Here is a 12949-nt window from a genome sequence, read left to right as displayed (position 1 = left end):
TAAACAACACCCCTGTGGGGGAAAAAAGTACTAAAAACTGTTAATACACCCTTGACCAACACTGGTAAGTACACAAGCCAGGAACATTCATTGGGAAAGAGATTGTGCAAAGCAGTATTCTGCCTCTTGAGCTGGTAGAGTTTGTTTTTGGATTGCTGGTGGTAAAAGCTGAAGCTGACCCACAAGAACAAAATCAAACTCCATACACTTAAAATGTCAAGGCCACGTTCACCAAGTAAACACGGATATTTCTAGTTTACATTTTGACATTTTCATTCTGTAGCCGGCACTGCCAAACACACGTAGTAGTATCCTGCGTGGGGAGAATTAGAAAATAAACAGGACAGGGTTATCGCAGAGGGTCACAGGTTCTGTTATTTACCTCTCACGATACAACTTACAGATGCTACCCGTTAAAAAAAATCAAACCACTGAAGATGCCAGGAAACATTTCCTTCGGTGACTTCCTTCACCTCACCTGGCGTCCGATTAGCCACCCAGACCAGGGTTCGGCTTTGGGGCCAGGCTGCCTCCGGCGAGCGTGCAGTAAACAGCGCCGCGTCCACGCACGAGCACCGGTTGAGGCGGGCTCGCCAGTCTTTTCTCCATCCTCCCCCACCCCGTGCCTCTGTGGCTTTGCGATAACCCACCAGCCTCCCCAGCTCTGCTCGTCACTCAAGCCAATAAAAGCGAGTAAGAACCCGGCAAGGGGACAGGAGAAAAAGGGCAAGAACCCTGGCAGCCGCGCGCGCACGCGCACTATGACCCTGCGCGGCGCCCCGGGGGCGGGGCCAAGGAGCGGCGCTGGAGCTCCGCCTCCTTCTCCTCACCCCACCCCTCCGCGCCGGGGAGTGACTGACTCTCGCCAGCCCCTCCACGTCAATCAACCCTCCTCCTTCTCGCACTCTCCGCACCTTGTTATTAATCTCAATGCCGATATCGCGCGGACGCCTCTCCCCCGGCGCTCGGGGGTGTGAACGTGTGTGAACCAGAGCGGAGGCACCGAAAGCTGGCGTCTCTGTGCAGCAGTCTCGGCCCCGGCAGCAGTAGGCGCAGCAGCAACCCCCGCAGCGGCGGCAGCCCCAGCGCTTGGAGGCCAAGGCCAAGGCCAGGCACAGCGCGGCTCTCGGCGTAACAGCCGCGGCTCCGGCGGGTGCGGGGGCGCAGCTTCCTCCGTCAGGGGCCTTTGCGTCGGTGGCCGCGGCCGCGGGGCCTCTCCTGCGCGCCCAGGGTCACCGTCCCCGAAACCCGGCTGCGCGGCCCTCGGCCCCCTCCCCGCCCCCCATCCGTCTCCTCCTCGTTCCCTTCAGCCGTCCTCCTCGCCGCTGCCTCTGCCGTTCCTCAGGCGGCCCGGCCCGCCCGCCCCGCGTCCCCTCCGGCCGGTGCCTCTCCCCCCGGCGGGCTGCCTGCATGTCTTTGCTGCCCTCAGCCCCGCCACCACCGCCGCCGCCGCCTCCCCCGCCGCCGCAGCACCAGCACCAGCAGCAGCCGCCCCGCCGCCGCCGCCGCCGCCGCCGCCCGGACCCCGGCGCGCTGAATGCAGGTGAGGAAGGGGCGCAGGCCCTCCGCGACCGCGGGCCCGGGCGTCCTGTGCGGCCGCCCGCCGCGAGCCGGGATTCGGGCCCTGCCTGCCGCCGCCGCTTCCCTTCGGGGCGGGTGGGAGCGAGGCCCGCCCGTGGGTGTTTGTGTTTGCGTCTGCGGCCGAGGCTCTGGAGGGGAAGCATCTGTGGGGGCCTGGTGCGCGCGCGCGCGCGTGTTTGTGTGTGTGTTTCCCCTGCCGCGGGGAAATGGCTGCTGTTGCTCTTTCTGGGCCGGAGGAAGAGAATGAGGTAGAGTGTTTTTGTGTCTCTGAGTAGGATCGAGAGTGTTGGGAAGAGGAGCGCGTCCCCAGGGCAGTGAGGTGGGAGAGGGGGAAATGTGTGTGTGGGTGTGCGAGTTGGGACTTTGGCGGCCGTGGAGGCGGCCTGAGGACCCATAGCGAGTGGGTGTGTGTCGGGTACGGGGCTGACCCGCGGCTCTGTCGGAGGCGGCGAAGGTTCCGGGTTGTGCGTGTGTGTGTGTGTGTGTGTGTGTGTGTTTGTGTGTGTGTGTGTGTGTTGGGGGGTGGTCCGTGCCCAGGGCCCGGGACTCTGTGGGCGGGTTCCGTGTGTCCAGGACCCCCGAGCGGCGTGTCCCTCCCCCTTTGTGGCCGAGGCTCCGGAGCCTCGCAGGTGAGCGGCTCCGCGGGGGCCGGGGAGGGTGAATGTGTGTGCGGCACACGCACAGCAGCCGGGCCGGGAGAGCTCCGGGTCGGGGCCGCGCCGCCGTTCCCGGGGCCGCGGCAGGAAGCGTGCCGGCCTGCAGCGCGGCCTAACCGCCTCGGCGGCCTCCCGCCCGCCGGCCTGCCTCCCGCCCGCCTGCCTCCCGCCGGCCTCCCTGGACGCTCGCCGGGACGCCGGGCCCGCGCGGGCCCACGGCGCTGCCTCGGGCCTGGGCAGGTGAGGGTCGGAGGCGGGACGCGCCTATCGCCGTCGCCTTGGCCGCCTCGGCCGCCTCCGCGTCTCCTGAGGAGGGGCGAAGGCAGGTTTTGGCGTTCCAGCGGCAAGCGCTCCCCTGGCCGGCGGTGGGACCCAAGGGAAAGTGAATCAAAGCAGTAAATCTCGAGTATACGCGATGTCGAGGCCCCTTCTTTTCATCCTTTCCTTAAGGCTGTGTGGAGTACGTATTTTCAGTTTTTTCGTTGCAGATACTTTCTCGTTGGGAATATTAACGCATTTTTTTTAAGATAAAATTTTTCTCCGAGAGGCGGGGGAGGAAATGGAAGCTGGCTTCCCTGTCCTGTGGTGTTGGTGGGATTGGATCGGTTTTGTGCATTTGAAATTGTTTTATCCTGCCTCCTAGGGGGAAAGGCGTGTACACGCCGAGCTGAGGAGGTCTGTGAGGAAGAGGAAGTTACTGGAGCTGTCATCCTCCTTAGCCTGGACGGATACATGGCTTAGGTTGTTTGGATGGATTGTGTTCGGGGAGTTTAGCTGAGCCGTTTGTACACATTGAAGCCCAGTACTGTGTATGAGGAGATACTACCTTCTTGCCTCTAGTTATCTTAATTGTCAGTCAAGATAGTCGTGTACAAATAAGTTTTCTCTCAGTCTCCAAGACCTAGATCAAGCAGCCTCTATCGTGTATTGGTGTGTGCTTTTGGAAAGCTATTTTGAGAGTAGTCTAAGCAAAACCAACTGTAAAGGTAAATCTGCTGCCAGTAGGCGTACAGTGCATTTCAGAAGCAAATATAAATGGCATTTGGATAATTATTTGCTGTTTACTTTATCTACTCCACCCTCTATTTGCGTCTAGTTAGTTCATCTACATAAAACCTTGTAGCTAAAGTCATGACCAAGATTCGATCCTCGCAGGCCACGCTCTGTGTAATGGCCAGAGATTGCTCCTTTTTGAACCTGGTCTCACAAAGAAATGTTCCTTGCTGTTCACTGGGAAGTGAGGACAAGAGCAGGAGGGGTGGAGGGCTGTTTTCTATGATCACTACTGAAAAAAAAAACCACATGTAGTTTAGTGGAAAAAGAACTTATTTTACAGACCTCAGACTCTGGCTGTGCCATTTTTCTTAGCTCTTTGATCTTAGGCAAGGTACCTAATGTCTATAAGCTCCTGTTTCTCATCAATAAGAAGATAATACCCTTATAGTAAGGTTGTACTGAGGATAGATTGAAAAAACATGTTTGCCACATAGTAGATGCTTACTTAAATATTAGTTTTTCCTCCTGCAGCCCCTGACTGTGGGCCTTGAAAAACATAAACAAACAAGTACAAATACTCATTGGATTGCTGAGAGCAGTATTATGTTACTGTAAGTTAAAAATCAAGACAATAGAACATTTCAGAGTCCTTTGGTATAAGTTAGGTATATGAACACAATGTTAAATGTATTCTACAAGTCATTTTCTTAGAACTAAAACTGTCATTAAAATTATCTAGTGTACTAGTGTATAGTCATACTTAATTTTTTCTCAGATTTTTGAATAGGCCATCTTTCAGTTTCATTACTCTTTTTATGAGTTCTTGCTGTGTAGCCCTGGAAAAAATTGTTTAAGCTATATATATAGCACATATATATTCCAATACAATCAAGCATTAAACAGAATCAAGGAACTAGAGTTTATGTAGATCCACAAAGTATACGTGCCACAAAATTGCTCTGTAATTGTTTTAGTTCCCGTTGACTGATTCTGGTTAAAAGAAAAAAAAAAGAATAAAAACGTTTTGGAATATTTTGGTGAATGGAAGCAAAAATCTATCAGCTTTCAATAATTTTCCATTTTTATTTTTCTGTGTGGAGTGATAAATGTGCTGTTCATTTAGTTTTAATTGTATTGTGGTGGAAAAAATAATGATACAGTTTAAGGCAAAGGCAACAGAGTGGTTAAAGTTTTTTTTTTTCTTTTTTCTCTTTCTGTTATTTTTGGTGAAGGCAGGGTGAAGAGAGTGTGGGAGAAGTTTCATTGATTTAAGCTTGCAGTGTCTCTTCACTAATGCCAGGTTTCCCAGTTTAGACCTTATTATTATTATTTATATCAGCAATGTTAAGCTATAAAAAAAACCCTGGTAAATCATTAAAATTTGAACACATTTGTGGAGGATTTTTGTGAAGGATAGGAGGGAGAACTTTATTAGAATGCAAAATGTTTTGTTAAAGTGTGTGTGTTATGGGTGTGTGTGCATTTATAGTGAGCAGAATTATCTGCCATATGGCTATATTTAAAGGAAGAATTCTTACCTTAAAAATTATGTGGTAAGTATTAATACTTTAAAAACAATAAAATAGAAAACAGAATTTTGCCTTTAACTAGGTGTTTGGTAATTTTTATTAGACATTATAAATTATGGTATTTTAAAACACTTTATACTTTTTTCTTAATTTGGAGAATTGAAGAAGACATTTTTCTGTAATAATCATGAATGTAGATGATAATGAGCAATATATTAAGATATGTGAATAGTGATATAAACAGTGGAACTCCTCTTTCTATCATTTCAAGTAATGACAATAAAATCAAGGTGGAAAATTGTGTAGGTTTTAAAATTTAACGTTACTTAAATGGGCTTTTAAACAATTTTTCCAAAATATCCGTTAGGAATGTCTTTAATTAGGGGGAATTGAAATACTTACGATTCGTGCATGGATTACTTTGGGTAATGCTAATTAGGGTAATAAATACACTCCAAAATGTCAGTGGCTTAACACTTGTAAGTTTTTATTTTGCTCACATAACAGTCCAGTGCAGGTGCTCCTTGTTAGTAGGCTTGTGGCTTTCCTCCATGTGGTAATTGAGGGACCCAGACATCTTACATCTTATGGCTGCACCATTCCCCAGAGACTTGGAGCGCTGCCTGTTACCCACAGGATATTTCTTAAGAACCCCCAAAGACAAACATCTGCCCACATTTCACTGGTGAGAATTTGTCATAGAATCTTATTTGAATGCAAGGGGGATGGGAATGTAGTCCCTGGGTGGTAGACAGCTGGGGGCATTTCATGATGTTATATTAGATGGTAGCATATATTTGTGAAATTATGGCTAAAAGGTGAATAATAATGCTTAAAAGTTGTTTTCTTTCTTCAGAGAGTAAAATTGTGTGGAAAGTTGTGGGGTGATGGGAAGAGAAGGGACCGAGTAAGGACAGGAGGAGGAGGAGGGAAGAAGGGACTCTCTTCTAAGATAGGTTTGAATGACAAGTTTCAGCAGCTGTTTAAAGATACAGATTTTACAGAGAATATTACAATTGGATTTATACCTTTAGTGGGTTTCTCTTTTATTATCTGGTTATTGATTGCCATTGTGGTCTGCTGGGTTCTGGCTATTTGATTTATTTCTCTTTGTACTTTGAAATCAGTTGATTTAGAATTTCCGTTTCTGAGATACAGTTTCATGGGAAATACATTTTTTTGAATTTTCTTTTTCTGTTGGGAGAGAGCATCATTATTGTTATTATTATTACCTTATACTTTAAAGAAATGCCATTTAGGTGGACCTTACTGTGTTCTAGTGTTTTCTGTTGCTGTTTTTTAATTCTAAAGTCATTGTAATTAATATTTGTAAGCCTTAACCCAGAAAGAATAATAAAATCATCAAGTAAACAATGAAGACTTAATTATTAACCTGTGCTCGTGTTTCATGATGAAAATACTACAACTTTGTTTGACCACCTGCACTTACACTGAACCCTACATACATTAAGTGAATTTGATTTCTGGATAACTTTAATTTTAATTGAATCACAACTTTTTTTTATTGCCTAGAATTATTGTAATGTGAAATCTCAGCTCTGCATCCACTTTTATTTATTTTTATTCTGGAGAGTTTGGTTAGGGATCTGGAGAGCTTTATATGTACCTGTATTTCCTAAAAAGAGAAATTTTTGAGTAGTCTGGCTAACTTCTCCATGTTAACTGTTTATAATATTTTGCATTTTGAAAATTAAAAACCTTTTTTGAGGGCACATTCTGTACCCATCATTATACTTTGTTTTAAAGAGAAGTATGAAAGAGGTAGAAGAAACCCTTGTGAAGCTTATAGCTCATGAGTAAGGATGATAAAACATGTAATTTAGTTACTTCAAAACAATAAATGAACAAGTTCAAGTCACCACAGTATAAACAATATATACAATATAAACTGTTTACAGACATTCTGAAAAAGAGTAACATAAAATGGAATGGTAGGTGGGGTGGGGACTAAAAGAGTTGAGAGGTTTTTGGGTAATGGCTTTTTTGAGATATAATTCACTTACCATAGGAGTAGCCCATTTTAAGTATATAACTTGGTAGTGTTTAGTATATTCATAGTTGTGCAGCGATCACAAAAATTTATAGAACATTTTAATCACCTGAAATATAAATCCTGTATTTAAGAGTTACCCTTCATTCTCTCATACTCTTAATTGTAGGCAATCACTGATCTGCTTTCTGGCTATATATTTGCCTGGTCTGGACATTTCATACAAATAGAACCTATTTTAATAGAATATGTGGTCTTTTATATAATATGTTGTCTTTTATCATGGGCTTCTTCCCCTTACCTTGTTTTCAAGGTTCATCCATGTTATATTATGTAATAGTAATTTATTCTTTTATGGCTGCATAATCTGCCACTGTATGGATATACCACATTTTGTTTATCAGCTGATGCACATTTGGGTTGTTTGTACTTTTAGGCTATTATAAATAGTTCTACTATGACATTCATGTACAAGTTTTTGTGTTCATGATTTTCACTTCTCTTGGTTATATACCTAGGAGTGGAATTGCTGAATCATATCATTCTTCTATGTTTAAACTTTTCAGGAATTTCCAGGCTGTTTTCTAAAGCAGCGTCACCATTTCCCATTTCCACCAGCAGTGTATGAGGGCTGCAGTTTCTCCAAATCTTGCCAGCATTTGTTGTTATCTGTCTTTTTGATCATAGCTCTTTTCATGGGTGTTAGGTAGTATCTTGTGGTTTTAATTTGCATTTCCCTAACGATACTGTGTGTCTTTTCATTTGCTTATTGGCCATTTGTATGTTTTTTTGAGAGATGTGTATTCAGATCTTTTGCCCACTTTGAAGTTGTTATGTATCTTTTTGTTATTGACCTTATAAGAGTTTTTTTTTTTTTGTACATTATAGATACAAGTCCCTTACACATTTGATTTGCAAATATTTTTCTCCATTTGGTAAGTTGTTTTTGCTTTCCTAATGGTGTCCCTTGAAGAACAAGTTTTTAATTTTGATGAAATCTAACTTTTTCTTTTGTTGCTTGTGCTTTTAGTGTTGTATCTAAGAAACCACTTATTAATCTCAGATCATGAAGATTTACCTGTCTGTTTTGTTCTAAGAGTTTAATAGTTTTGGCTCTTATATTTAGATCTTTGCTACATTTTAAGTTAATTTATATTTATGGCCTGATGTAAGGAGTCTAAAATTATTCCTTTGCATGTGGATAACCAGTTATCTCAGTACCATTTGTTGAAAAGACTGCTCTTTCTCCATTGAATTGTCTTGTCACTCTTATCGAAAATCAATTAACTGCAAATGTAAGGATTTATTTTTGGACTTTTAATTTTATTCCATTCATTTTTATGACATTTCTCATTCCAGTACTGTCTTGACTACTGTAACTTTAATTGAGAAGTGTGAGTTCCCCAAGTTTATTCTTTTTTTAAAGATCATTTGGGCTATTTGGGATCTCTTGTATTTCCATATGAATTTTAGGATTAGCTTGTCAATTTCTGCCAGCTGGGATTTTGAGAGGAATTGTGTTAAGTCTGTAGATCAGTTTAGGGAGAATTACCAACTTAACAATATTAAATTAGTTCGTGTTCATGAACATGGGATTTTCCCATTTATTTAGGTCTTCTTTAATTTCTCTCAATAGTGTTTTGTAGTTTTCAGAGCATAAGTTTTAGACTTCTTTTGTTGCATTTATTCCTAAATATTTTATTCTTTCAGATGCTGTTGTAAATGGAATTGTTTTCTTAATTTCATTTTTGTGTTGTTTATTGCAAGTGTATAAAAATACAGTAAATTTCTTTTGTATATTGATCTTGTATCCTGCAACCATGCTGAACATGTTTATTAGTTCTAATAGTTTTACTGGATTCCATAGCATTTTCTTTATAACAAGGATCACATCACCTGTAAATAAGTATATTTTTACTTCTTTTCCAATATGGATGCATTTTTATTTGATTTTCTTGCCTAATTGCCCTGGATAAACCCTCCAGTATATTGTGGAAAAGGAGTGTCAAGAGCAAATATCCTTTTCTTACTCCTGATCTTGGGGGAAGGTATTCAGTCTTCCACTGTTAAGTCTGACGTTAGCTGTGGCATTTTCATAGATGCCCTCTATCAGATTCAGGAAGTTTCTGTTCCTAGTTTGTTGAATTGAAGAGGGTATTGAGATTGAGTTTTGAGGGAAGTATGAAATGTGAATTAGAAAAATGAAGATGCTATGTCCAGTAATAAGTAGCAGATAATAATGCTTAACTTGTTTGGGAAGGAGGGGCTCCTTTTTTCCCTCTCCCTCCTTCATTTTCCTCCCTACTCCTTTCGTGCTAATTGTCTTCATTAGTCCATATACACATTTGGAAGACCCTTAATCCTTTACTGAAGATTTTCTGAATAATTTGGATTTCTAGGTCAGTGGAGAATGTTGCTTCTTTTGAAAAGCATTCAATAAAAACACCGTGGAGAAGTTTTTCTTTTTAAGTTTGATAGCTAGGTTGGATGGGGACACAGGAAGCAGAAAGAAACTAAATCATAAAAGAAATTCTAACCATAGAATTAAAAAGAAGAGAACAAACCTTTGTGATATCAAGGGTATGGTTTATGAAGAATTCCATGTTTACTTTGACCCTGGCTGTCACCTGACTTTTTTCCCTAAAACATTCAGTATCAATGGTTTTATTTTTGTAAGTTTTCAAGAAAGTAATAGATTTCTTAGGAAATTTTGCTCTACAAGGTAAGGTTATGTTTCACTTGAAGTGATAATCACACTTTGTTTACCTTTGAAGCTGTAATTGTGTTTGCATGCAGCTGCATTCTGATTAGGTAATTTTTTTTTTAATTATATTTCTTCCTTTATGTTATAAGTCTCAGATCAAATAACTTTGGGATTTAGCTAAGAATCTTTCTGATAACAAGGCAAAAATTGGAAAGTAATAATAGAATTTTTGTTTTGTATTCTCTTTCATAGCAGGATTATTTTCATTAATTTTTTTCAGTTCACTTTAAAACCTCATTACAGATAAAAATTTATTTCTAATTTTTTTGAAGAAGTAAGTAGTTTGCTTTGCTGTGTGAGAGACTCATCATTCATACTGAATAGATTCCTGGTAATTTGGGGTTTTCATTTATTAACAATAGAAATTGGTGTCACAAATTGGTGACACAAAATAGACGTTATAGCAGTTTATCTCTCTTATATCATCTTTTGCTGAGAGAACCTCTCTGAAATCTTATCGTTTAGGATCTTTTTATTTTTCTCCTCCCAAATTACTTAAATAGATTCTCTGAATGAGTAACATAGATCATAGTGATATTTGCCAGTAACAGATATCACTAAGAGAATAGAACTAAATTTAGAATATACCAACCTTAATGTCTTTCTGTACAAAGACTTTGCTGAGATCTTTACACATATACCCATTGCTAACTGATCACAATATTTATATTTAAAGAAAACCAAAAAATTGACAAGGTGTATTCTGCTATAGGTACATATTTAGTGTAATCTTCTGCAAAATATACACAAATTTCTGAAATAATATATTGTGAATTAAGTACAGAATGATAACCTTGAAACAGTATAAGAATTTGAATCACCAAAAGTATACCTAACCTATTTAATAAACGTTTATTAAATTTCTACTGGCTATAAACTGTTATATTCAGGGTTCTGAGGGAAAAAGTTCAGAACATAGTTTTTTCTACCAGGAAGTGGGACTAATATTTATTGGACTACTGAGTACTAAGGACTGTGAAAAGCCATCCCCTTCCCTTTAAGTATGTAACATAAATTAGTCTTCATGAAACTCCTGTGAATTAGACAGTGTGGTTTTCAATCTATAGCTGTTTAGGAATGTGAGCCTTAGGTCCTTCTCTTTCTAGCTCGTGGGGGACTCGTTTAACTTCTCCATGCTTCAATTTCCACATCTGTAATAGGGAGACAGTAATTAATAGTCCTAATCTTATAATGTTGCTGTGAGGGTTAAATTAAGTAATACCTATAAAGTGCTTAGAACAGTATGTGGCACATCTGAAGTAAAAAAACAAAACTAAACTAAAAACTCTATATTAGCTATTACTGTTTCTTATTGTTAGGAGACACACAAGTAAAATAACAAATTTGACTATTGTTAATACCAATGTTTAAAACAGGATCTATTTGACTCTAAAGTATTTACTTTACCCTTACAATACTTAACACTTATAGGGGATTTAAGCCTGGATAAAGAGCAAGCAAGTTAAGGTAGAATTTGCTAAGTGACAAAGAACAGTAAGTGCTATAATATAGGGAACACAAGTGGGTTTGTAACTTGCAGGGACAAAGAAAGGAGGTAGAAGTAGATCTCGCCTTTATAGTTGGAAGGAGGGAAAGGAAAAGTTAATGGATTACTGCAGCATTCTCCTTGTTTGTTTCCCAACATCCATTATTTCTCCTTTAACTTCTGCTCCTTGTATACATTGTCACCAGAGAAATTCTTGTAAAATTCATTCGACATTGCTTAAATTCCCTACATAGTAATTATTATTAAAGGACTCCATTTTTTGGTTGCCTATTATGTGCTACTGGAAGGAGTTGGCAAATTTTTTATGTCAAGAGCCATGTAGTAAATATTTTGGCTTTGTGGGTCACATAAGATCTCTGTTCTGTATTCTTCTCTTTTTTTTTTGGTTGTAGTTTTTCTTTTTTAAAGTAAACAATTCTTAAAAAATGTAAAACCATTCATTGCTGGCAAACCAAGCTGCAGCTTACTCACCCCTGTGCTAGGAGATTGACATGAATTAACTTACTGTTAGAATCTTGGCAAAATTGGTATTATTAATTCTGTCTTATGGTTGACCAAACTGAAGCTTAGAGAGGCAAGTTTGAAGAAAGTCACATAGCAAGTGACACAGGAGGTTGAATTCAGGTTTAGGTCATGGGAATTCCTAAACTTGTATACTTACCAGCATATCTTGCTGCTGCTTATTGCTCTCAGAATAAAAAGGAACTTTCATAGCATTTTATGCAAGGCCCATAATGATTTTATCCTTGTGTACCTTTCCAGTTTTATTGTTTATTACTCCTCTCTCTTCAAGCATATTCTCTAGCCTAGCCATGCCAAGTGACTTATATACAGCTTGGTTTATGCTTTCTGTATGCCTGCAATACCTTAATACTTTATGACCTCGGTGACTTCTTTAATAATTCACTTAAGGTGCTTCCTACTCCAAGAAACCTTGCCTGACACTTCTAGTCTTTGCTTTATGCTCTTTCTCTCTGCTCCCTCAGCATCCTGTGCATTCCTCTTTCATGACATTTACCACGCTGTCTTGTATTTACCTGGTTTATGTCTCTGCTTTTGCACTAGACTGTGAGATTTTTAAGAGCAGAGAGACCTCACCTTTGTAGCTCCAGCATTTGATACATAGTATGGGCTTAACCCCTACTATGTACTAAGTGTTTAACATATTTTAGGGTCTTAGTAACTGTTTATTAAATAAATGGATGATCAAATGGCATTAAGATGATAGAAAATTGTTTCACCAAATATGTAGTAGCAGAAAGGCATGAGTCCAGATTCAAGGAGGAGAGGGACATTGAGTTAATATCTGGTTAACCTCCAGCATTTCAGTGGGAATAAGGAGGGTAATAAAGCAAATTAGAGCATGAGTATTATAGAGGGGTTTGAACAAAGAATTTTAATTTTACCCTAGGTTTAACTCTAGAGCAGCAAGTGGTTTTCTATATCCATAAATTGAGGTTCTCTTATTAATACCCGAGTTTTATGTTGTAATATTGTTTTAGTTGATTTTTTTAGGACACAGCTATATAATTGTTTTGATTGATAGTTATTGTAAATATGGCTCTAGAATCTCGTAATTAATACTATTAAAGACATTTGGGAGCATTGAGTGATTTTGAGAGGTTGGTGGCAGTTTTAAAATAATTAAGAAGATTAATATAGTTGAGGTATGCAGAATCAGCTGAGGGGATCAGAATGGGAGGAGAGAGTCTCTTTTACAGAGTTAAAATTAAAATACGAAGTGATAAGTCAAGAGAGAGATCTGTGTCAATTGGGATAGAAAAGAAAAGTTTAAAAAATTTTTTTTATTGATTTATAATCATTTTACAATATTGTGTCAAATTCAAGTGTAGAGCATAATTTTTCAGTCATACATGAACATACACATATTCATTGAGAAAAGAA

At 40.3% G+C, this 12949-nt stretch overlaps 1 protein-coding gene across 3 annotated transcripts in view; it reads left to right on the top strand.

Moving 5' to 3' along the window:
* Window positions 1-1190: 1190 nt before the first annotated feature.
* CNOT6L (CCR4-NOT transcription complex subunit 6 like) overlaps window positions 1191-12949 on the top strand; it is a 92077-nt gene continuing 80318 nt past the window's right edge. Inside the window, exon 1 of one of the 3 annotated variants that reach the window (XM_031471301.2) lies at window positions 1191-1543. Coding sequence is in view for 1 of the 3 variants with exons in the window: in XM_031471293.2 (XP_031327153.1) it covers window positions 1825-1829 (5 nt within the window). In the remaining 2 variants the exon portion in view is untranslated. Of the gene's footprint in view, window positions 1544-1640; window positions 1830-7688; window positions 7709-12949 lie in introns of those variants that run through there. The other 2 variants (XM_031471293.2, XM_064485599.1) reach the window with 2 other exon arrangements.

The sequence above is a fragment of the Camelus dromedarius genome, chromosome 1 (genome assembly GCF_036321535.1).
Source record: "Camelus dromedarius isolate mCamDro1 chromosome 1, mCamDro1.pat, whole genome shotgun sequence".
NCBI lineage: Eukaryota > Metazoa > Chordata > Mammalia > Artiodactyla > Camelidae > Camelus > Camelus dromedarius.
The sequence above is the reverse complement of the archived record's forward strand: the minus strand, read 5'-3'. Positions and strand labels throughout refer to the sequence as shown.